Here is a 25013-nt window from a genome sequence, read left to right as displayed (position 1 = left end):
TCACAAGAGCTAGCTTATTAGCTTGGCTAAAAAAGGTGTCTTTGGTTTGAATATTTCACTTTAAACTAGACTGAAACTGATCAAAAAATGTATTTTAGTGGAATTGGTTGTAGTGAACCCACTTTAAATTTTAGTGGCAAACACTAAAAGAAAAGACTGTGTACTTTGTATAGAAACAACGTTTTTGTAGAGTATCTGTACAGATGATGTTAAAAACAATGTTTTGATTCATGATATTTCTACAGAAAGGAAGCGCAGTTTCACCGCCCAGCATATTTTTAAACCTCACAACAGCTTGTCCTTTTCAACCTAGTATTTCACATTTTATCACTCCCTGCTTCTGGATTTGTTGGGTTGTCGCTGATCTGCCAGAGTGACAAATCAACCCTCAGCAAACAGACTTTTCTACTTGGACTGCCATCTCCACCATACGTGAAATTATTCTGGTGGCCCTGTCTGGGAAATGGGATCCAAGTCAACAGAGAAAGATAATGCAACTGAAATGCATTTTTTCTCTCTCACCTCCAAGACTTCCATCGGTAAATTACCGTTGTGCCCCTTAGACTTTCTATGTGCTCGATGTTTCACCCACTGTTATGCCTGGGCTCGCAACACCAAGTTCTTTTTCTATTTCTACCCTTCAGCCCTCCTCCCTACTCACTCTGTCCCTCTAAATTTCCTGGGGACTTTATCTCCCCCATTTCAAATAGGATTGGGGCTCAATTTGCCATGCTTCATGTCACTTTGCAGCCATATTCCAAACCCAGTATAGACACACCATAAAACTGCAGAATGAGCAAAATATGATTTGTCAAAACTTTTTTCCTCCCTCTGGTTATTTGTCATCTCTGAGATTTGTTTCTCCTTCCTAATTCTTTGATTCGTCATGAGGGATTGGCGCCTCAGCATTGGATAGATGGAGATGTCCATCAAAAAAAGGTGTAGCTGTCAGATTGATGTTGACGCTAGTAGGTGTTTTTACACTTCGAGTGACAGCATCTATTAATTTGTCCATTTAATTTGAAGTCCAACAGCGTCAGGCTCCAGCACCTTCAATCTCCCCCTGTCATTCAAAAAAAGCTTCTAAAGCCACAAACACACACATTGACACACATAATAGGATCAAAAGACCTTTTAATATAAAGCTACAACTTAGCTCAGTCATAGAAACAAGAAGTCACTGGAAACACACATTGATGTAGAGTATAAAGAATTACTTTTCTTAATCCAAATTGGAAAGATTGTCATTTAAGTTTTTCTCTGAGTTTGGTTATCTTGGATATGCTGAATCAGAATCAATCAGCTCTTTACATTGACTTTGTCTATGGGTGATTATTGGCAATTACAATTGTCTATTTTTGGCTAAAGAGCTAATAATGCATGAACTAATGCTACATAGCTTTAAAGCCATTTAGTATTGCATTTATAGCTCTAGGAACAAATAGTCTCATCTTAGCTAACACTGGCTTTCTATGCTAACAATAGCATATAGCAACAAATCGATTCGTAATCCACCTAATTATTAAACCAATTAAATGGAATATATTAAGCTGTCAGTCCTTCTGCTTCATCCTGTGTGACAATGACGTAAACCTAACCGTGTCTATAAATTGAAAAGAAGACTAACTAGCTAGTTAGCTAACGGGGACATTTCCTTCATTGGCGACACTCCCAAGTCAACATTTCCATTTAGTCATTTGTATAAAAAAACATCCAACAACACATAGATTAGTATGCTAGCATAGTGAGAGATTGGTGGTTTGGTTCAGTTGTGTATGTATGTAACATAACCTACAGCTTATTGATATTCACAACTCAAACATACTGCTGTACTACACTGATTGTACATGTGGCATAGTTGTTGTGTTGACTCCAGGCAGATGTCAATCAAATATGATCAGCGATGGCCACAATGTCTTAATAAATTATTTAAATATGACAGGTCATCAGCTGATCCCATGTTCCTGGAGACCCCACTGTTAAAGTATCCATGGGTAAAATGCTGAACTATACTCATACTTCTTATCCACAAAAGCCAAGCTCGGTATCTATAGGTGAAAGTTGTCCTGCTTGGCACTTGAATCTTGTACCAATGTGTTTGTGAATGGGCTATTGTAAAACATCTTTTAAGGGTCGGAAGGCTTGCTCCATAAGTGCAGTCCTTTTAACATTTATCATTTATTCATATCATATTTGCATTTTTACATTTTTCCTTAAAGCCAGATTCCCTCGTGCAGTAAATAAGATTTAAAACCTTGTATTCCAAAAATGCTGCTGGGGCATGTGTGCGATACTTAGGGACAGATGTCGGGGGGTGAAATCTGGCTTCACTTGCAAATTGGGTTCTGTAGTCATAAACTGGAGCTCCAACAGACCCAAGTATCTGTGGTAATGACTAGATTGATCCTCCCACTGTGAAGCTCGGGATTGAAGGTGGAGGTTTATGACAGTATTCCCAGTGAGAAATGAACTGCAACAGAGAAACGTGACACCACAGTATAAATTCACGAGTTCGTGTGCTGTCTCGCTCTTTTCTCTCTCTCTCTCTCTCTCTCTCTCTCTCTCAAATGAACCTGTGCTCCTGCTGAGAACGCGATGCTCCCATCACAGCTTCAGTAAGAGGGGTGAACAGCTTCAAGGTCAGACCTGAAACAACAAACTTTAAGTTCACACAGAGTTGGCAGACTTCCCCTTCTGTATTTTTTGTCTTTCAAGTTCTCCAGGTGGAGTAATTACTCAAGTAGCATATGTCTTGTGTTAGATCAGAGAAGCAACACGGCATGACTTCTTCTGAGTGACTTCTGAAAAAGCCTATTTTCTCACGGAGTTTAAAGGAGCCTGTAACCTTGATCACTTGAAGTTTTGATTGAATTTGTGCATGTTATCTGTAGGTTTTTTTTAATCCTTGAAGTAATTTATGTTGATAAAATCTGTTATAGTTATATAGAGGTACAGGACACTTACACCACACGTAGAATTTGTCTAATTCATCTGCATGGCATCAACCAAAGTCTTAATGTGCGAAAACTCCCTTTAATATTCTTTACCTTTAAAATCAATCATTACTAAGACCCAAATATCTTTATTTTAGAGAGTCAGTGTAAAGGGTTTAGTGGCATCAAGCAGTGAAGTTGAGAACTGAAACCAAAAATCTCTCCATTCCCTCCTTCCTTCCAGATGTACTAAGATCATATGAGGCCACATTTTAAAAAGCACAATAAATTGATACAAGCTGCTGTGCACACTTAAACTACTAAAAGCACTGCAGTACACATGCCGGACCAGTAGTTGGCGATCTGACTTATTTATACTCAGCCCCTTCTATAGCGTGGTAAAGTGTTATCACAAGAAAAAGGCAAGTGACTAATCGCCTTTTGGTCAAACCTTGCCAGTGTAAATGTAGGATTCGATATTTGGTGCATGTAATAATGTGTCTCCACACTGAGCAGAGGGATGGTGCAATAAATCACACTTTGTGCTGCTCACTCCAAATTAAATGAAAGTTCTCCAGCAAACAGACCTCCAAGTTCAAGTTCTTATATGACTCCTGCGTGCAGCTGTGGAGTTGAAGTGAAACGCACATTTTTGTAAAGTGTCAGAGGAACAGCGTATTTCCATTTAAGATAATGGCAGAGTTGACGCCGTTTTTAAAAGTTTGCCCTCTGGAAGCCGTTACAAACATTTTCAGGCACCTAAACTGCTGCTGTGGTTTAAACACAAATAACACATGGTGCTGTTTTAGAAACAGATGTGAGGTGTTGACAATAACTCTTTGGAAGTTGACGCTGTATCGTTCTTCATTTTGGGTGAATTGACCCTTTAAATCTTGATCTGTGATGTAGAGCATTTTTCTTGCGCTAAAGATATCAATCCTGTTGTTTAATTCCTGTTACTTCAAGCTTATCAGAATGATGGACCACCACCCTTCACGGTGCATTAATTACCTTCTGGCAGCCTAAAATCTGCTGGCACTGATGCAGCTCCTTTAGACACTGAGCACACTGCTCCTTCTAAAACCTTATTTGTGGAACCTTCTTCCTCCACCCCACCACTGTCATTTTATGATGGAGGAGAGGATTTAGAGACTGCAGCCCGCCAAAGTACAGTAGTTCAGATGCAGGGAGAGACGTGAGGCTTGATGAGTAAAAGCTCTGGCACAGTGGCATGAAATGAGAAACGATCTGTTAAAGAAGTCACGGTGGTCGACTCTGAAGGAAGATGTGATTCGTTTTGTGTGTGTGCAGAGGTTTTGCATGAACGCAGAACAGCAACGCCATTTTTTTAAATTTGCAAACGTGAGCCGTTCATTCAGAAGTAACTGCACATAAACTGAAGCTGAATCCATCCACCAGGTGGCAGTGTTTATCCTGTTTCAGTCCATTGTTGGTCTATGGCCTGTTCTGTATTTAACCGTATTAAATGTGTGTAAATGTTAAACTTTAAGTTGTTGCTTTTTAACACTGCTTTGTCTTTGACTTTTAAATATGCTTCATTAAATCATGAGGACAAAAGTGGAGCTGAGGCTCCTAAAGCTTCGAGCATTCCCTCACATCGAGACTGAATTCATACATGAGCACGTCACATCTCAGTGAGAGTTATGAGCCAAATAAAAAGGCAACTGAAGCGACTTTAAATCCAGCTTTTGTTCTGTTTTAGGATCAGTATTTAACATTTCACACATTTCTTTTGTCCCTCTCAGCTGATACCTTCTGTTTCTAACCCTTAACAAAGCAGACTCTGGCAGGGACTAAAGCACACAGGTCTGCCCTCTGCTGCCCGGCTGCAGGGCTGATTTGCAGATGTGGGATGTGAAATAAAACAAATACTTTCTCAACTACACTACTTTCAGGTTTCTATGCTTTATGCTTATACTTTTTTGTTTGACAACGTCTTACTTTTACCTCTAGTTTTCAAAAGAGTTCTTTATCTTTAGCTTCACTTCATCCAAGGTGAATACATGATAGTTTTATCATTGTTATTATACCATAATAAAAGGTACATCTTTCAAGGGTTGGAATCAATACTCTGCTTTTGTAATGTTCTTTTCAACATCAGTATTTGTACCCCTGCTTGTGCACTTTTGCAGTTGCTGCTGATCTGCACGGGCATCTTGGAGCCACAACCCCGAAGCATTTCAAGGTCTAGAATCCAATTAGTACGTTTTATGATCCCGATCGATATGATGAAGCAAGCCGGTAAGGTGATATCGCAGGATGGCCAAGGCGAGGCAAAACGCTCTGCAGGACCAGGAAGTGTGTTAACTTTCATTTTTTACATAATCCGCTTTTCAATCTCTCCCACATATTTAATCCACTTTAAAATGTCCAGCATCAGTACCCTTAGAAGTCCCTGCTGTTTGACAGATCTCGCTCCCGCAGCCCCTTTCTTCCTCTACGTCTTCTACGTAATCACATCAGCTCGCTGGCTGAAAATTGAATTGCATCCCTGGCTGCTGAGCCAGACCCTGAGATGGATTTGATGTGCACAAACACGTGGCAGCTTCTTTCTTCCTCTGTGAAACCTTTCTTGGAAATCAATGGTAAAATATTTTGCGGGAAGCCGGAGTCTGCGTCCTCTCTGTATGTGGCTTTGCAAGCAGCTGAGTGCTCGAGTGTGTTTGAATCCATCTTCCCCCGGAGCTCGTCTGTTATTCGGGCTGTGAAATGTGGAATAGTTATTTTAACTGACGCGAGGCTGAAGTCCCAGCATGCTCAGCTTGTTAAGACAGCATATATGAGTTTTCAGTATCTTTTGAGGTGATCTGACATTTAAATCAGGTAACAGATTCTAGGTCAGTTTTTAGAGAACTTTTGCGTTGCTGAGTTAGAAAACCAAGCTGACAGTAGATGACCAGACCAGACAGTATGATGCTTCTGTGTTTGTCTGCTATGCCATTTGAAAATGACTGTCTTTATGTCAGCTTCTCCTCATGCAACTAGAGTCTCATTACTTAATAATTCCACATGTGGAGAACATATCTTTGGCCAATAAGAGATTGGTTGATTTTGTTAATTGAGAAATCATTATGGTCATAGTATAGTGAGTAACTCAAACATAAACTGAAGCGGATATTCTGATTTACTGAAACTATAAGCTGAACATCTGCAGGGTTGATTTTTCTCATATTATTCACAAGAAAAACTATCTGAATATCTTCCCTGTTTGCCCCAGATGTTCAAATGACAACTTTTTGACAACAATTTTTTAATGAACTATTCATAAAATAATTATTTATTGGGAATGCCAGTGTCCTGGTGGTTGTGTTTTGGGCTGTGGTCCTCGTCCTGCCTTGAGTTTGAGTCTGGCCCTTTGCGGCGTGTCGTCTCCAGCTCTCAGTCTTCCAGTCGTTTCCTGTCTCTCTTCAGCTGTCTTGTGTCCAGTTGAGGCAAAAGAGCCCAAAGATACAAGTTGAAAAAAGAGCGATATATTTCAGCCTTATCCACATGCAGCTCCTCACCTGTATGTGATCATGGTTCATTCTGCCCAGTACGAGAGAACAGTCGTGTTTGCAGCAACACTTCACATACATCCTCATTTAAATGGATATCTAAGCTCCGTATGTAAGTGTATGTGCACACTCATGTTGACTTGTTTGAGGGTGGTGTCTGTTTTTTTTTCTTTTTTCCTGTTTATGACATAAGGTATATGTTATTTTGTAAAAGATCTGGCAGCAGATTTTTTTTTTTTTTAATTAAGGAATACTTTAGGGGGCAGTTTTTATCTACAACATTTGGAGGAGAAACTTAAAAATAAAGTGTTATTTCAATATATATAATGGTAATAATATATAATGTAATATAATAATATAATATGGAATTAAATAAAAGGCTTGATAACACTATTTGTTTACCTTTAAAGCTTTTATCGTACAAGGATGTTTCTAAGTGCATGACAAATAAAAAAGGTAACGCATACTGAAAGTCAAATCAGTGATATTGTCGTTTGAAATTCTCATCAGTAAGTTGCTGTGTGAGTGGAGCCTTTGTTTCACCTGTCACCTGTCCCATGATCCTTAGGGGGGGAAAAAACTCTTGTTGATTAAATCTCCCAGAATCATGTCAGACAGATTAATCTGCTTGATTAGTGGTTCGTCTAAATCCTTCTCTCTTTCCATTTTCTGTCTTTTTCCCACCACATGGGGGCACTGTTGTTCTGTTCTCTGTGTGGTTTCTCTGTGGACCCGAATGGAGGCAAAGCAAAAATAAACTAGTAGAGACACGTTGGCTCGGTGCATCTGCAAAGTCATGGTAACTTTCCTCCTCCAACCTGTGATATCTCCTCTGCTGTGTTGATCTTGTGTCGCTCGCAGCTGTTGTTACATCAGCGGCTCTTTGTTTGCGCTTGTAAGGCGAACACCTCTGAGTCTCTTGAGTGTTCATCAGCGGTCACTTTGGGTTTCTTACCACGAGGGAGAGGGACACGACAGAGGCTGGTTTCTCCCTCTGTTTGATCCGGATCAGGAGTGCTCCGCTCAGACTCCAGACACCACAGCTCGTTTGTCACTGCATCAAGTTGGGGAAAGTGTGCAAACGGCGTCGCTGCAGCAGCAGCAGCAGCGGTGAGCCTGGAAGTACGTGACGTGAATCCTGAACACAACTCTGAGTGATTTTTTTTTTCTCCCCCCAACTCGAGCAACATCTAAACGAATTACCTCAGCCACAAATCATTGACCTCCTCTGACTTGGACTTCCTTTTTTTGGGGGGGTTGCATTTATCGATTTACAGCGGATAGTTCTTCTTTTTTTCTTTTTGACGAATAGTCGAAATGGCGTCACTGTATCAGAGATTCACCGGAAAGATCAACACAAACAATTCGTTCCCCAAGCCGCCAGAGGCGAGCCATCTCCTCGGGCAAGGTGTGGAGGGGGAGAGACCGGCGGAGAGCACGCCACCCCGGCTCCAGCATCAGTACCAGGGTCACAACGAGGACGAGGACGTAAGAAACTGTCCTTACTGATATTTGAACAGTCTAAACTGGACTTACTTGATTTGACTCTAAAATTGCTACATGTAATATTATTCAAAAGTATTTTAAAGAAAAAAATAACCCTTTTAAAGGCAAAGTTTTGAAACTTCTGCGTCATTGACTCAATTGGTTGCCTTAAACGTCAATAAATGACGCGTCGGTTACGTCTCTTGTAAAGCAATGCTCGCTCAGTGGCGCTGTGTAGTCATATTATACATAGTGTTAAGCATCCGACAATACACATCACTGTGTAATTGTTGATCTGGTGCTGCTCTTACAAGAGTCACGATGCTGTTTTGACCAGGAAAGAACAGAACCAATGTTTTAATCATGTTTCCAAATCACTCTGACCGGCTTTTCTCAATATCTGCCTGAATAATGATCCCTCCTTTGAGTGTGATTTTTTTCCTAACATGCACAGTGTGTGCTTATGTGTGTTTGTGTGTGTGTTTAAGTGGAAATTCAAGTCGTTTATGCCGTGCTGTCGAAGTGCAACATATGACTCCATATACTCTTGTTTGTTTACCCCAAACGATCGACCTAAGATTGGATTGTCGTGCATTTAATCAGGGTCACCTCCCCTCTCTGTGGATCGGCGTTGATTAAATCTGAGCTGAATTGCTTTGAAGCACTTGTCTGAGCAGGAAATGTTACCAAACATTCAGGGGTAGAAGCTGCAGTGCAGGCTGACCGTGGTGCTGAATCCAGGCCGGGATTATCGGCTGCTGTCGCTCTCCATGGTGCTGAAACATGAACTCGGCTAAGCTGCTTTTATGGGGCTGCTTTAATTTGTCAGTTGACTTTGGGGATTAAAAAAAAAACAACAACTCTATTGTGGTTCATTTGAACATTTTTGCGTGCCCCTTCCTTTAGCATCATTTGTGTTTTTGATATTATTATGTGTAACCTGCTGAGGAATTAGACTTCCGCCTACAGTATCTTTCAAGCTACTTGAAAGCTGTAAACTGTAGTGCCCTACAGTAACGTGCAGGTAAAAACACTGTTTGAGGTCTACATGAATATAACATGAGGTTGATTTATTGACCGGGGGTCCTGTCTTTGTGTTGGTTGGTGCAGAGAACTCCCACGTAAACTAAAATCAATACAAACAGTGATGTATGGTCCCTGTTTGTAAGGTACAAAGCGTGGAGGGGGGGTCGTGCTCAGTCAGACATAAAAAGCTTTAAATGCAGGTCAAGAAAATGTCTGTGTAATCATTAAAAGCCTTCATATTTACTCCCCCATGTTTTCCTAGTTTATGTGCACATAATACACTTCTATATCTCTTATTCTAGTCTTGCCTTGTGCTCTTCTTTTAATGTCAATCCAAGCTTTGGCTTCGATCCAGCTGTGCGCGGCCTTAATGAGTGCGCGTGGTGGAGGTGACATTTGCTTCACGCTGCTTGGATGAGATCTAAAGCCCACTGGGATGAAGAGCTCATCCACTGACTCAGCCTCCCTATAGGGCCGGCAGCACACAACCTCACTCTGCCACTTCAAAACTTTATCCACCCATCTGTCCTCAGCGGCTGCTCCTCCCTCCAGCAAAACAGCCCCTCTCCATCAGACACGACCACTTCACTCACAGGCAGCGTTAGAATGGTTTTCTCTTTTCAAAGCTAAGGCCGAGATGTTTCAGCAGTATTACATTCAAGACATTAAAGGGCTCTCTTCCCATTAAAGTGCTGGTGAAACCTCATCATATTGTCCAACACTCCTTTTTTTTAACTCCTGTCTAACACCTTCTCCCCTCTCTCTCTCTCTCTCTCTCTCTCTATCATCACTTTCTAATTTTTTTGTTCTGCGGTGTGACTTTCCTCCAAGATTACAGTCATATAAACCTACGGCCAAGTTTCACATGCCGACTTGCCAAACTTGTATTCCCCATCAGGAGCCAACAGGGAAGAAAGTGTTCAAGTCGTGTGCTTAAAAAAGGTCAAAAAGTACAGATTGGGTAGTTTCAAGAACATAATGTCAAATTACTTCTTTAATGTTTTATCAAAAATGTTTCACGTAGATGGTTACGGTGTATACTTTTACTTATTTTGAATGTGTTTTGTTTTGATGTATACGTAAAGAGCACAAATGTATATGAGCGATTATGAGTTCGTTTTTGGGTAAGGAAAGTGAAAAAGTCCAGATATGCTGCATGCCTTTGTGTTTTCTATCTGAGGAGCTGTGTCGTTTTTTTTGTATCTTTTTTGTGAAGTATGACACAGCAGCACCTCATTCTGCTTTTAACATCTGTCAAAAGCAAACCGCGTGAGTGGTTCAGACAGGAGTCTTCTTTTCTGGAATGGATAACACGTTGAAGAGACCTGGAGCATGACAGAAGACTCACTGATTCACTGATACAAATCTTTCACCAAATCTCTTCTTTTACAAGCTTATGTATTTTGAATGCATTTGTTTGACAGGGCCGTGGATAGAGCAGAGAATTGGGGAGCGAGTGGGGGAATGAGATGTGGGAAAGGAGCCGTAGGTTGCATTTGAACCTTGGCCGCCCACTTGAGGACTGTAGCCGCGGTCTGAAAGTTAGTTCCTTTCTACAATCTGTGCCACATGCTTCTAACTTTGAGGGCTTTCTTAAGGATGGATGTGTTGTATTATAAATCTGTTCATCCACTATTTATGCTGCTGTGATGAGGCTGGAGCCAATCCCAGTGTGGGCGAGAGGCAGACTCCACCCTGGACTGTTCTCCGGTCACTTACAGGGCTCTGACATACAAAGACAAACGACAGACTCAAACTCTTACACACAGTCGTACTCACACCTAAAGTCAATATAGAGTCACTGGTTATCTTGACTTTCTTTGGACTGTGGGTGGAAGCCAAAGTGCCCAGCATACCTGGGGAGCAAATGTAGACTCCACACTGAAAATCAACTTCCTGACTGGGGACGAGAACCAGGAAGCGTCCTCGTTGGCAGGGCAACCCCTGCAGCAACCTGCTGCCCTGTATTATGAATACAGCACGGCTATAGTAATGTATACACTGAAGTGATGCTGTTCCAACAGAGACGCTGAAGCACAATACAATTGAATCAGATTGCTCTGTTTAAACTTCCACTCATGAAATGGGTTAATAATCGGGCTCTGTTCTTCGTATGTAGCGTACAGACAAAAGGTTTAAGCCTCACTCAAATCGACAGCGCATTTAAACAAGTCATTATGGCCTTTTGTTTGGAATGAGCTCGACTTACTCTCCATTGTGAGCTTAATCCTTCTCTGTCAATACATTTGATTGTGATCTTAGTGTGAAATCCTCCCTGATGATGATTCCCGGCTGGTGGAACAACTCATTACAATCTGATCAAACAGGGTTTTGTTTTTTTTCTTTTTTTCTGATAGTCCATGTTATCTGCATTCTCTGGGTACATTTGTGATCCTATAAGTTCTTCTAACATCCTATCTGTTTTTTATTTACACCATCGTGGAGCTTGGCGTTCTCCTTCAGGCCAGTCCACCTCTGTCAGTAGGAGGGCTCAGTGTTGTAGCACTCGAGGTCGGTCTTGATCTCTGGATGTCTTGGTCGTATCTTGGACTTGGGCCATTCTGGTCTCAGGTATGTCTTGGTCTTGGTTAGTGTGGTCTTGACCGCAACACTAGTAGAGATTGTTAGACCATATCAATACAAATGAGTTTCATTTTTGTTTCTTTTTTGAATCTTTTTCAAACACTCTAATCAACTTTCTTCTAAATAGCTTGATATGTTTGGAGTTTTTTTCTTGTTACTGCAGCAGTGCAAATGATCCTATTCTGAAACGTTCCTTTTCTCTGCCTTCACATAAAGTCGTGCTGTGCAACTTCAGGCATCATTAATGAGTACAGACACTACTGCTGTGATTGCAGGACGCTTGTTTACTGTCCAGTTTTAATGTATGTAATGGTGCGTCCTCGTTCCTAAACTAATCTAAACTTAAATCGAGTTCATCTGATTTTAAGGGTTTTTAAAAACAACACAATATAAAATTTTGGCTGTTTAGAATTTGAAAAAGGTTTCAATATCGTTAAATTCTTACTTTTCTGGTATCTCGGCAACCTCACCATAACCCCTGTATCCTGATGCTTATCATATGGCCGGTCATTTTCCACTGCACTACTCAGATCGCGTGTAAAGACTTTATTGCTCCCCACCTGCTTTCCCTCTCTGCTCCGTTAGAAAGTAAAAGGTAAACATGTCCTCGCATTTCAGCCTCTTTAATTAGTTATCCCCTCCAGTGGCTTTAAACTTTTGAAAAGCCAGACAAAAACAGGAACAAATCTTTACTTTAACAATAAAAAAAAAGCCTCGTCCCTGCGGTGTGATTTTGTTTTTCCCTGCGGACTCCAGTGCAAGAGTAAACATCTCTGTTTTGTCTGTTTTCTGTGTGCTCCGATCAGCCCGATCGTAATGAGACTCAGGAGATATCCGGCTAAATTACTAACATTCAGACATCTAACGTGAGTGTGTGTGTGCTTTGAGTCATGTATTCCCGCAGTTCTACTTTTTAACACTCTCCCAACTCATCTTGCCTACTCTGCCGCCTAATGGCTTTGCAGCTGCACTTTGCATTAAGAAGGATGGAGCGAAAAAAAAAAGAAAAGAAACAAATCCACCGGCGCACATTATGCACGAACACTCTTTCTCCTTTTTGCTTTATCTTTCTGTCAACACACACGCATACACACACACAAATGCACAAGGATATTTTTCTGGTTATGGATTATGAGACAGCCAAGCTCTGAAATGGCCTTTTAATAAGCTGGCCAATATCTGATTTGCTTTTCATTAGAACATAAATAACAATGATGAAAGACAGTGAAAGGAAAGTCCTGTATAATATGCTTTGTGTTCTTTTTCTCTGTCAGCAGATATAGAGGTTATGTTGTGTTATGTTTTGAGTAACTTAGAGAAATCATTGTTTTCTCCACTGGGCAGATAAATAACATTCACTTTCTCATCATTGTGTTCTGCTTTGCTTATTGTTATGTTTCTATTGACTCTCACATGATGCACATTGATGGCTCCGTTATATCTCAGAGAGATGTGGCTGTTGTGTGTATGCGACTTCTGCTGTTCCTGGAGCCAGCCTCAAGCGGACACTTGACAAACTGCAGAATTTTCACATTTGCTTCTTTTTTCAAGACCAAAGGTCGTCGGTCTTACCTGAAAGCACGGTTGATTATTTTATTAAGGTAGCATGATTTTCAAAGTAGCATTTTCTCAGTGTTGCATCTGCAACCTCCCCCTCCCCTCTGTGCTCCCTCAAAAGCCACGCCCCTAACTTGCATGCACAAGCGCCATTGGTCCAGAAGTGGACTTCGTGCTCATGCTTTGAGAACGGGCAGAGAGGCCTGATTGGTTCATCAGATTGGTACCTCATGACAGACACTGGTCAGAGTTTTTACAGGCATACAACTGCTGCAGATGACGGATTGTCTTTGTTCCCTTTTCAGAGCACATGAGTTATTAATTTCTGTCAGGACCTAAAGACAATTTCAACCTAAATCTTAAAAAGTGGATCTGGAGAAAATGACCAACCAACCCTGCCTTTAAGAAAATTGAGAATAAAAACTACTTCATAATGATTTGATTATTTGTTTTTAGCCACATTAGAAGCAAATATCTGCAGATTTTCATGCTCCCAACAACAATATTAAATAATGAATTTGTTGATAGTCTGACTATTAATCTTCAGTCAGACAGCTACAAATGGTTTGAAACGTTTCTGTCAGCAGCCACAAACAGATGGAGTTTAGAATCGAGGCTCCAACCTCACAACACCTCGCAGCTCGTGTTGTTTAACATGCAGAAACCTGAGGAGTGAAGAGATATCTTAAATCCCTTGGTTGGATTCTGCGGGGGGATGCTGGGGAGGGATGGTGGGACTGAAAGTAGGAGCTCAGTACTGGTGCAGTGCACGCTGTCAGTGACTGAGACACGTTTAATCGTGCAGCCTCAATAGACTACCAATTTGGGAGGAAGTGTTTCACAGAACACACATGTCGAGTGTGTAATGAGTGTAGCTTGAGTTGTCTGCCTGAATTACAGCTGACAGGTGTAGCCATCTTCAGATTAAACTGACTAATGTGTCCACTGCTTTTGATCTATGGCTACAAAACAAATAGCATTTCCATCTGCCCCGGGTTTAGCATACATGTTGTTTAGCATTTAAAGTAATGAGCATATTAGGGCACTTTGAATATATGGTGAAAACGAAGCCAGCCAGCCAGCATGTTAGGCTTGTCATTGTAGGCATGTAATATAAGCATTAAATTCTAAGAAAAATTGTGCACAGCCTCGCAAAGATGCTAGCATTAGCATAGCAATAGTGCTCAACAAATTTGGATTTTTCAGTAATTCTCTTTATGGTTTTCTAAATATATTTTTATACATTGAAACATTTCTACTGGTGGACAATAATTTATGCCTGGTTGCATGCTGGATAATATTCTTTCAGTGACTTTAATTAACTGTTTGTATGTGCAAACTAACCATTAATCAAGCTAACATCCAGGAGACTGCATCGGTATAAAGACATCCTGTGTCCGCCTCCTTTTCGCTGGAAACTGGTGTTAATGAGTTTAGAATAATGAAGTGCTCCTCGTCGAGTTCTATCTGATTACAGATACAATGTTTCTCAGGTTTTACCTTAATTTGTGTTGATGACTAAATGGTAAGTGAGTGATCGATAACGGTGCTGGAAAGATTGACTCATCAGTCTGCGAGCTGGATTCATGGTGGCATCTGTGTGTGTGTGCGTGCGCATGTGCGTGTGTGTGCATGCTGAGTGCTTTCCAGACTCCTGCAGTGTCTCCTTGAGGGAATCACTGGCACAAAGACTGTCCAATCAGCAAACAGCACATGTAATTGTGTCAACATGAACAGCGCCTTCACTCTGTGGTCCAAACCGTCAGTGACGAGCCCCCTTTTGACCCCCATCAGCTCTGTTTCCTCATCTCGCTAATTTCTCCTTCATCAACAAAAATGCTCAAACACTTCAGGTTGATCAAACACGACGCGCTCACACCATTCCCCCCCAGCGATGAATTATGCAGCCAGCGGGGTGTAAAACGGCGATATGCTTTATTTATCATCAGGGAGCTTTTGCCAAACAAATCAACTACACGTTCTCTTTGGCACCCTCATATGAAGCCCAATCGCTGCAGAAGAGAGGAAGTCACATGAAATGATGGAGCAGAGTTTAGGCCAGAGATGTTTCATGTACTGTATTCTTAGTGTGAAAGCATGCAATAGTTTTACAGTGCCTTTTAGGAGCGATGCATTAGATACAAGATCACAAAAGCAAAGACTGCTGTATTACAATTATTGCTTCATAGTCCTTTAGTTACCTCTCTGCTACATTTTTTTAATTCTTTCAAACAGGGAGGGGAAGCAACATGAGAAGATAATCCCGTCCCACTCACTCGAGGGATTTGCAAAATAAAAACAATGAAATCATATACAAACATCCAAATTATAAAGTGTCTTCTTTTTTATGTGATTGGAACCTTTGCAAAGTAAACAAAAAACAACAAATCAGCCTAAAGTTCTTTAAATAAGGCACTTAAGTGTTGTTTTAAACGGACAGAAAGAATATTTAAAAAAAAGGATGAAGTGCAAAGAGGTAGTCGTATCCAATCTATTGTAAAAAGTTAAAACAATGAATGTGAAAATAGAATGTAATGGATCAGATGATTTATCTGTATGATTAAAATAAACATGCACCAAATTAAAATATATCGAATGCATAAAATAGGTAGAAAGCAATATTGTAAAGCAATAGTGTAATTGTGCATTATATTGAATACTAGGCAGCATTTTAAAGGAAGTGCAGGGGTAGAGCAGTGCAAATTTTAAATCGTCCAGATGTAAAAAATAAAGCTGATGCAAAGTGCAAAAAACTGCAGTTCCCCATGTATCCACTGGAGGCTGTCTGTTAATCCTTCAGTCCCATTCACACCCATATTAGTAAAGTGTTTACAGACTGGTATGAAGAGCCGTTTTTTGTTACACTAACTTTGAGAACGTTAGTCTTTGAACACGTTGAAATAAGTTATAATGGCTCGTCTAGGCTCGACTGCTTCGCCTGTTTCTGTGTTGGCTAAAAGCTCATTTAAAGCATCCTTTCCAATATGGCGACCACCATTGATGTGCTACATTACGTCTCTTCAGAAACCAAGGAGTGACATCACTAAGCCTGCCTCCAGCCTATGGAAAAGCCTTTTATCAGTAGAGTCCTAGCTTACTGAAGGCTAATGTGAAGAAAAACCTTTTTCACTTGCTAAGTCATTCACAAGCTGCCTTCACTGATATCTACAACAAGTGTGTGTAGTGTCTTTTGGGCCAGATTTGAACGAACGCCTGGAACCTGTTTTGGATTTCACGAGAAACAAAACAGCAGCAAATAATGGCAGTGTTTCTGAGATGAATAGCCTGGAAAGGAGTTAACGGTTTAGCTTCATCCGAGCCGATGTGCTGTTTATTTATTTTTTTCTGAGGGCTACAGCAGTCATTTTTCAAATACAACAGTTTCTTCTCACTTCCCCATCACTGTCAGACTTCTTTCATCTTTTTCAGAGGCTGTTTTTGTGTGTGAAAAATGTAAAAAAAACAAACAAACTTTCAGTAAAAGGATAATAGGTTACGGAAACCTCCTTAAAAAGACTATCCATCAATACTGGGGTGGCATCGTGTCTCGCTGTTGACGTTAGCAACTCTCCAACCGGCGCTGTCTCCCTTTTTGTGTTGCCGCTGCTTGTCTGGCAGCTAGCTGACGATAACAGATGGTGGGCATTAATAACTTCATCTCAGCGTAAAATGAATTCATATCCGGCCCCTTCACCGGCCGTTTTCACCGTGAGCAGAGGCAGAGGAGGAGGAGGGCGGGGGAGGCAGTCACAGAAATGCTCCTCTGCTGGGGTTTAAAGCAGAGCCCTCCTCCTATTATCCATCTCTTTGACACATGCACACAGCTGTACGCACACACAAGCACTGGCCTTAAGAGCTGTGCTGCTTTTTTTTTTTTTTTTTTTTTTTTTACTTTTACAGGTCAGAAAACCAGAGTGCTGATTTAGTTATTATTTATGACTGGATGCAGGATTTCTGAGATTAGGGAGAAAACAGAGCAGAGGCGTATATCTCACCAGCAATAACAACAAGCATGTTATCCATAATGAACTGTAGGAAACTCAGGTCAGCATTGGATATGAGGTATACATGATGCAGTTTGGTTGCACTTTATTATAAGCTGAACATCTTCTCATGGGAGTCTTTTTTTTAAGTTTGCAAAGTAATTGCATAAATTTAGCCTGGTGTGAAAAACTGTCAATGCTTGGTTTGATCTTAACAGTTATTCCTTGATGAAAATTCATAAAATAATGTCTTATGCAATATGACAAAGAGTATTCTCCTATATTTGCGGCACATCACACTAAATCCGTCAAGTGAGGAGCCAGAAATAGACTTCTTATGGTATGTTTTGATGTGGGACAGTCCTTAAATAAATAAAAAAAAAAACCCTGCCTTTAGAAAGGAAAATTAACAGCTGAATTTCATGTTTTTTTTTCCCAATGTATTATAAGGTTGTCACTGAGATAAATAAACGTGTCAGTTGAACTGACGCTGGTTCACCACTAGAGGCTGTCCTGCTGCTGCGTCTGACTGAGGTGTATCACTTCAGAGGTATGAGCCAACTGAAACGGATCATTCTGGAAGTGGAGTCTGAAGGGAATGGAGGCAGGTGGTACAAAGTGAGGTTAAATCAATGATACAGGAGACTGAGGGATGATACAAAGAAAGTACAGAGGAAGGGAGAGCGGCAGGGAGGAGAGACGGATTAGATGATGCATTTGCCTTAAAGGCAAAAGGGAGACACTTGATCAAAAACAGAGACGGATAATTGAGTAGCGTCCGATGTAATAAAAGAGCCTGATAGTGTATCTGAAAGACATTAAAGAGAGGATGTGACCTACCCTGCAAGGAAATATTGAATGAAAGAAAGAATATGACCTGATTCCACCTCCAGGTTAGGGAGGAAATAACTGCAGTCAGGATTAAAGGCAGAGGTATAAAAGTTAACTTATCATCACTTGGATTTAAGGTTATTGCTTTTGTCTGCTTTACTCCTTTCAAAGTGGAATGTTTTGAATGTTTGCTTCTCTCTGAGTGTGTGACCTTTTCAACAACACCTGCCTGCAAAGTGATCAGGTGCTGTGTTTTTAAAGAGACCTCCAATCTTTGGTCTTAAGATAAGAAGAGTCTGTTATAGGATTTCTCTCCCAGATTTGGTATTAAAGAAGCGAATCCCAAGGGAACTTTATCTGTTGTTTCTTCATCCTCCTATCTCAGGTTAGGAAAACCTAAATACTGAAGCCAATATGGCTTATCAGCGTTCATAGCTGATACCTAGAAAACTATAGGTCACTGTTTGCACCGTGCAAAGCTAAGTTACTATTTTTTCACATGTAATTTGATTTAACCAGGAAAAAAAAAACTTGTGGCCAGGAAAAAAATATATGGAGAAAAAATATATTAAAGATATCCAAGTAGGTCCTGAATGTAAATTTCAAAGTCATGCTTTTTAGCTTGTAAAAGAAAGTGAGGGGGCTGGTGAAACAGCTGTGGATATGTTGTTGTGTAAATTGTATAATATGAAGGTACTTTTTTTTAACCACCGAGGGGCAATTTGCTTTTCATACATTAACAGTACCAGATGGGTAAGTGAAAGTAGGTTTCTTTGAGAGTGTTTCATGTTATAAGAGTTTTCATTTGACAGCTCGGGTGGAAACATCAACATCTGTACTGTAAAAGCTTTTCCCCTCAATCAGACACTCAGACTTTCTTCGCGATGTCTCTCCTCCAAGAAATCTGCAGGCAGTTAGCTTTTTTTAAAAGGATTTGCTGCGTCTCTTTGTCACATTTGTAAAAGTCAAACTGAGCCTCTTTGGCTTGGATAGATAAAAGGCATTTGATGATGTCGACCTTGGCCTGTGGAAAGCTAGACCAGATATGGAACCGAGTAAAGACAGTGTCTAGTCGTAGAGGTAACCGAAGAAGGTGAATGGATATTCTTTAAAGGAAAGGGCTGATTTCCAAAAATCCAATGTTGTATCAGAGTCAGATCTACTTTCAGACAAGTCAACATGTCTCTCCTAACAGCTTCTGATTCGAACGCAGCCTTTCACTCTCAGTCTGTAGAGAAGACAGCATGATGGATAATTGCTTGTATTTATCTTTATCAGACAATCATGCCAACTATAGTCAGAGCACTTATTTCAGCACATAAACAAACTGATTATTATTCTAGCTGACACACCATAGAGGGCAGAGTTTCACGGCAGGTAATGACTGCTGACAGATACACAGGTTTTCACACCCACTCCTGAACAAAGCAAATCTCGGTGCTGTTATTTCTGCGCTTTCTAGAGAACAAAAACACTTTCCTGTCGTCTCTTCCAAACTTTTCTTTTCTCAGGCAGATCCGTTCTGCCAGGTGTCTCCGGCAGAAACGCTTTTAACCGCCCCAACCCCTGAACGCTTATATCTCCTGGATTTTTTTTTTTCTGACGTGTTGGCGTGTTTTGATGTCGAAATTGGGAAGCTGCTGCGGTTTATCTCCGCAGTTCAGAGGTGGGGTAGAAATGGGAAGTGGCGTGTGTGATTGTCAGGTAGCTGGGGGTTGAACATGGCAGTTCTATATGCCTCTGTGACAGAGAGGAGTGTGACGTGCATTATTAATGTGGGCGTCTGAAGAAAACAAAATGTTGGAACGGTGTAGAGACAGGAAAGAGTTGTGAGTGTCAGTGCTGGGTGCAAGTTGAGCATATGGGAGGTGAAATGCTGAATTTGATTTCCACCTGATCACTGTAGAGGAAGCTATCCTTTCCTATCGTATGGTTTGGTATTGTACGGTATGGAATCATATTAGTGTTGAAAATCACTCTCTGTTTGTGACTATTTTAAAGCGTTGTTGTTCCTCCTTTCCCTTCACTTTTTTTTTTTTTTGCCAACGCAGGACATTTAAAAAAAAGCACATCAGGGACATTTATATTCACCTGCTCTGCCTCTTTGTATTTGCTGGTCTTGATAAACAGAGTTTCATATGTTTCCTGATATGCTTTGCTTGTACAACTGCTGAAATTACAACCAACATCTCAGAGGTAAGTGTCCACTTGGGCTGAATCCCACAAATAGAATTTTTCAGAAGCGCCTCTCTCTTCTCTTGTGAAATTGATACTCAGCTGAAGAAAAAAGTGCTCAGGAATTGAGTTTTGTTGTGGTAGAACATCCATGCTGGCCGGTATCTATTTCTCCCCTGGTCCATTACTGAGTCGGGGTCGTTTGTGGTACTTCACAAGCTAGAATTGTGCTCCTTTCCTTTCCTGCTGACCTGTTCAGAGTGTCTGAATAGAGTCGACACCCTCCTGATCATCACCAACACCCCCCTTGCTTCCTCTGATCTATTTCCTTTTCTTTCCCCTTTTTTTTTTTTTTTTATCGCCTGCCTTTTTGACCTGGTCTCCTGTTGAACGGCGCCGGTGCACTGAAGCGTGACATCACATCAGCAACCTTGTCTGGTGTCAGGCTCAGGTCACGGCCGTGTGGACCGAGCTTACACGTCTTTGTATATCAGCTCAAATGAGTTGCATTGAGTCAAAAGTAAGCCTCTTGGTTTAGTTAGAGTAGTAGAGGAGCAGATAGAGAATAAATGTACGAGCACGCATTCTTTCCTGTGACCATTAGGGGGCTACTCCACTGCTAACATTAAGAAGTCTGCTTGTATGACACCAGCTGGAAAGCCCGGTCTCCCATCAGCTTTCATCTGACAGTAATACATTATAGCCTCTTGGGGTGTCGGGAATCTTTAAAGGATCATGTAGCGCTGTTAGCTCTTAGCAACTCCATTTCTCTTATCAGTATATGATACAATCTAAAATTCATTGTGGTTGTTTAAGTGAGGCTTGGATGGTACAATTCCCTGTTGTACTTGTGTAGACAGCCAGGCATCATCTGGAGATCTTTATCTAAAAGGTCTGAGATCTAACTGTGGGCTTGCCATCAGACCTATTAGCATGCTGTACCGAAGCTTGATGCTAAAGAGCACCAGTACCTTAAAAAGTCACATGATTTGCTGCACAATTCTGCAGAACTTGTGGTGCCAACCTTCAATCTAAAGCAGGGAGTTGTGTTTTTTAGGTGTAAGGCTGTGATGTTTCAACTCTCGACTCTCGTTTTTTCATTCATGTTGTTCTACCCAGAAAACTTTCATTTTCAACCTAGACCTTGAGAGGCCTCGAGGGCAGCAGAAAAATCGTTGTACCGCTAACTTTGGGCATTTTAGTAACTTTGGTGCCTTGTTTAAACAATGCGGGGGATTACATAAAGTGTGTATGCCAGACCCCATCTAATCTCAGGGAAAACAGTGAGAATGAAGGTAAAATTGGTTTTAATGTCTTCATACAGTATAAACATTATATTATCAGTGATCTGGGAGAGTTGTACCATTTCTTTTTTAGTGGCCTTTTAACTGTCTATGTCCCATAACCACATAGTGAAACGATGAATTATTATTTTTTTCTTTCTTGACTTTAATAGTATCAATATCTGAGCTGCACTCAACTTCCAACCTTAACAACACCAACCTTAGCCTCCATAACCTGACACAATACTTTAGTTGCCACATGCAAGTATGGTAGGACTGTTTCATTTTAAGGCAGAATCTTACACATAAATGTGGCAGAAATCCAGTGTATCCTTTGAATATACCTCTCTGAGTCACGGCTGTCTACAATAAATGAGATGGTGTGTGATGTCTGAGCCGTGTTTACATGGACGGGCCGGCCGGCTGACTCATCCCCTTCTGTATTAAAGCTGTTTGAGTGAGGGACTAAAGAAAAAGAAGAATAACCTTATATAGTCGCTGCTCATTTGTTCGTGTTTTTATGTAATGGTCATTCCGTGTAATTTGACATGCTACGTGCAGCTACAAGCAAACTAAAGAGCGCGATCATTAGCCTACTGACACAACAAAGCGGCTCAACACAAGGACAATTTTGTCCGCCGCGTGCACTTAGCTCTTAATTAATGCGTCTTCCAATTTGATAAACAACAACAGTTTGTTTTGGTTTCATTGGCATTCAAGAAAAAAAAAACAATTGTGGAAAACATCTGACTTTCAAAATGATCTAGTCTTAACATTCTGTCTGGCAAGTGTGTTTCATCGCCCTTCCAAGTTTTGTATAATTTCATATTTAGCAGAAGCTAGAACCAAATGCTAATCCCTCAGCCCTGGCACAGTACGGCGAGAGGGAGGCACATTCAGTTCTCAGCTGTTTGGACTGAGTGTGAATGTTTTTTGTTTGCATGCTGTTGCATAAATCAGGCCAGAATTCAGTCAGTTGGAATGGAGACACAAGGCAAACAAATGCACGTGAGAGAAATACTCCAGAAGGGCTTAATTTAAGCGGTGATATGTCCTATACAAGTGATACTCAAACGGTGCCCACAGGCTCATGCCAGGCAGGTTTCAGATGTGATTTATGCTCAGTGGTTTGATGAATCAGGATGTTTGACAAAACATATGTCGACAAGGGTAAGACACAGTTGGATTTCTTATTGGCTAACAGACATCTTCTCCAGGCCAGAACTCAGTGGAAAATAAATAAAATGCATCTCAGTTTGGTCTTATTTGTCGTAAAATAGAAGCCCTCGCTTACCAGCAAGAGGACAGAAAACCAACATGTCAAAATATGACACTTTCTGTACCTTTCAAATACAATCTCACTGTCTTGGATTTAACTGTTTTAGTCACGTATTTAAGTGAGGGGGCAAAGTATTTGGGTTGATGCATGGGTAAAATAAACTCGAGGCTTTGGCGTGGAGACGAGGGTTTGATTCCAAATAAGAAGTGGCGACTGCTTGTGAAGTTAACGTCTATTAATGTTTGATGGATTTTTGGATACGAAACAATCATAAGACACGGTAAAATGTTCGAGGAACATTTTATGTGCTCTATCCTCTTCTGATGATTTCTCAAGATCTTATTTTTCGAACAACACTGAATCTACCTTGATAACAAGTTATTCCAGTATTTTTCCTCAACATCTTGACTTACTTTAATCATTATGTTGAGAGAACTAGCTTGTTTTTTTCAAGATAACGGGACCATTTTCTGACAATCTGGGGAAAAAAAATCAACCGGCTGTCCTCTGTGATAAGCTGGACCGTGATATGCCAGGCTGCTATTGTCCATGCTAAATGTTAAGTAGAGCCTATATCTGTTTGTTTTGTGCTTCTGCCTCGATGGCAGTGTGAGATGAATTAGTTAAGACCTCAAGAGTACAACCTGAAATGACTTGTTATCGCAGGGAAATTGAGTAAATAAAATGTATGGATGCTAGTCGACTTGGCGCTCCTGTAGTATATCATGTTTTAGTTGGGCATGTCTTACCCGTGATAAAGCACCTTACAAATTTAGCAAACACACTGGAGATTGTTCTCACATCCTGTACACAGCCAGCTCAATGGCGAAACAATGATATTATTTGAACATTTGACCCGGTCATAGATCAAGATCTTATCAAAAATGGATTTTGTTTCCCATGTTTCCTCTCTCCGGACGTGCAGCGCCTCTGAACGAGTTATTAATGTAACTACAGCGTCACGAGAGCTCTGTTTCTCTCCGATAGTCCGCTAATGTATGTTCCTCTCTCTACCTCACACCCTCCGCAGAGAACACATACGCAGCTCATGTCTGAACACTCACACACGCCATGTCGAGAGCAGGGACGCGCATTGTGAGGTCGAGCCTGTAACAAATGACCTGAGCTGTTTTTATTTGTTTTGAATCCATAGAGCCATTAAAAGGACGTTGTGAGGCCGTGTCTGGGCTCCAGACAAATACACCTCTGTGTGTGTGTGTATGTGTGTGTGTGTGTGTGTGTGTGTGTGTGAAGAATTACTTTCAGATATGAACCGAAGGGAACAGAAAAATTGTTGGTTTTTATTTTCAACCGAGGAATATTGCTTTTCTATGGCTGCAGAGACGTATGCCCTGAGAGAGAGGCTGCCTGGAATCCAAAAAGAACTTTATTTTGTACAATGTGAATAGAAAAAAATATATTTAATAAAAAAAGTTAGACAGCATTGTGAAAATATAAATGAAAGAAAAGCAGAAGAGAGGTTAAGGACAAAATAACATTTTAAAGCAAACTTAAGTAAATGCAGGCTAAACCTTTGGCTGTCTGGGATATTATAAATGAACATAAAAAGAGAGATGCTCTGCTCGGTATAATGGTCTAATAATATATAGCATATCCAGAAATTAATCTGTGCACATATTAGACATTAAGCAGAGGTAGCATGATTTGCTATTGTACTCCCAGTGTTCAGTAAAGGTCAAAAAAAGTAAAATATCGCATTTAAATCCCTCGCCGTGGAGAATTTGAGGCCCGCAAATGAGACAGTTATTAACGGGGTATAGCATCCTGTCTGTGTGGTGCAGGGGGGGCATCAGGGGATGAGGATTTTGTAAATGAGCTTTGTGCAACTTGGAGCCGCAGGGGTTAGATCATTACACTGCTAAAACTCCCATGTGATGGGCGCACGGTTTGTGTCGGCACAATCTGCAAAGCAACACAGCGTGAAGCACACAGGGACATGTGTGTACACTGAACCATCACAGGCTCTTGCTTAGAAATGTTCGCTGTCTTTCATTCAGAGACACTTTGAATCCATGTTTGGCCTTGAGGATGCTGTTCCCCTGTCACCTTTGATGTGACACAAATAAAGAGCATTAATGTCACTCTCTGAATTCTGCGTGTGTGTGATGCTTTTGAGGTATTTTGAGGTAGCAGCATAGCAAGCGCACAATGTGCTCTTTTTTTTTTTTTCTGCCTTGCCGGGCACACTACTCCCATCCATCCAAGCGGATTCTTCTTCCCAAGGGCCTGCAAGCTGAGCTTTCACTCGACCATTCACCCATAGTGCCTCTCAGTCTTTCAAAAGTGTCACTTTTTTGTGGTTTCCTATTTATTTTCCCCCCTTCCCCTGTTCCTTCCCTGCC

General features: G+C 40.9%; 1 protein-coding gene across 5 annotated transcripts in view; it reads left to right on the top strand.

Annotated features, from left to right (window-relative positions):
* The window catches only part of dpp6a (dipeptidyl-peptidase 6a), a 205729-nt gene that overhangs the window by 61833 nt on the left and 118883 nt on the right, over positions 1–25013 (top strand). Inside the window, exon 1 of one of the 5 annotated variants that reach the window (XM_079360887.1) lies at positions 7210–7936. The exons of the other annotated variants lie outside the window; for them this stretch is intronic. Within the exon in view, the coding sequence (XP_079217013.1) occupies positions 7766–7936 (171 nt within the window). The 5' untranslated portion in view covers positions 7210–7765. Of the gene's footprint in view, positions 1–7209; positions 7937–25013 lie in introns of those variants that run through there. 5 annotated transcript variants of the gene reach the window in all.

The sequence above is a fragment of the Symphodus melops genome (genome assembly GCF_947650265.1).
Source record: "Symphodus melops genome assembly, chromosome: 14".
Classification (NCBI taxonomy): domain Eukaryota; kingdom Metazoa; phylum Chordata; class Actinopteri; order Labriformes; family Labridae; genus Symphodus; species Symphodus melops.
The sequence above is the reverse complement of the archived record's forward strand: the minus strand, read 5'-3'. Positions and strand labels throughout refer to the sequence as shown.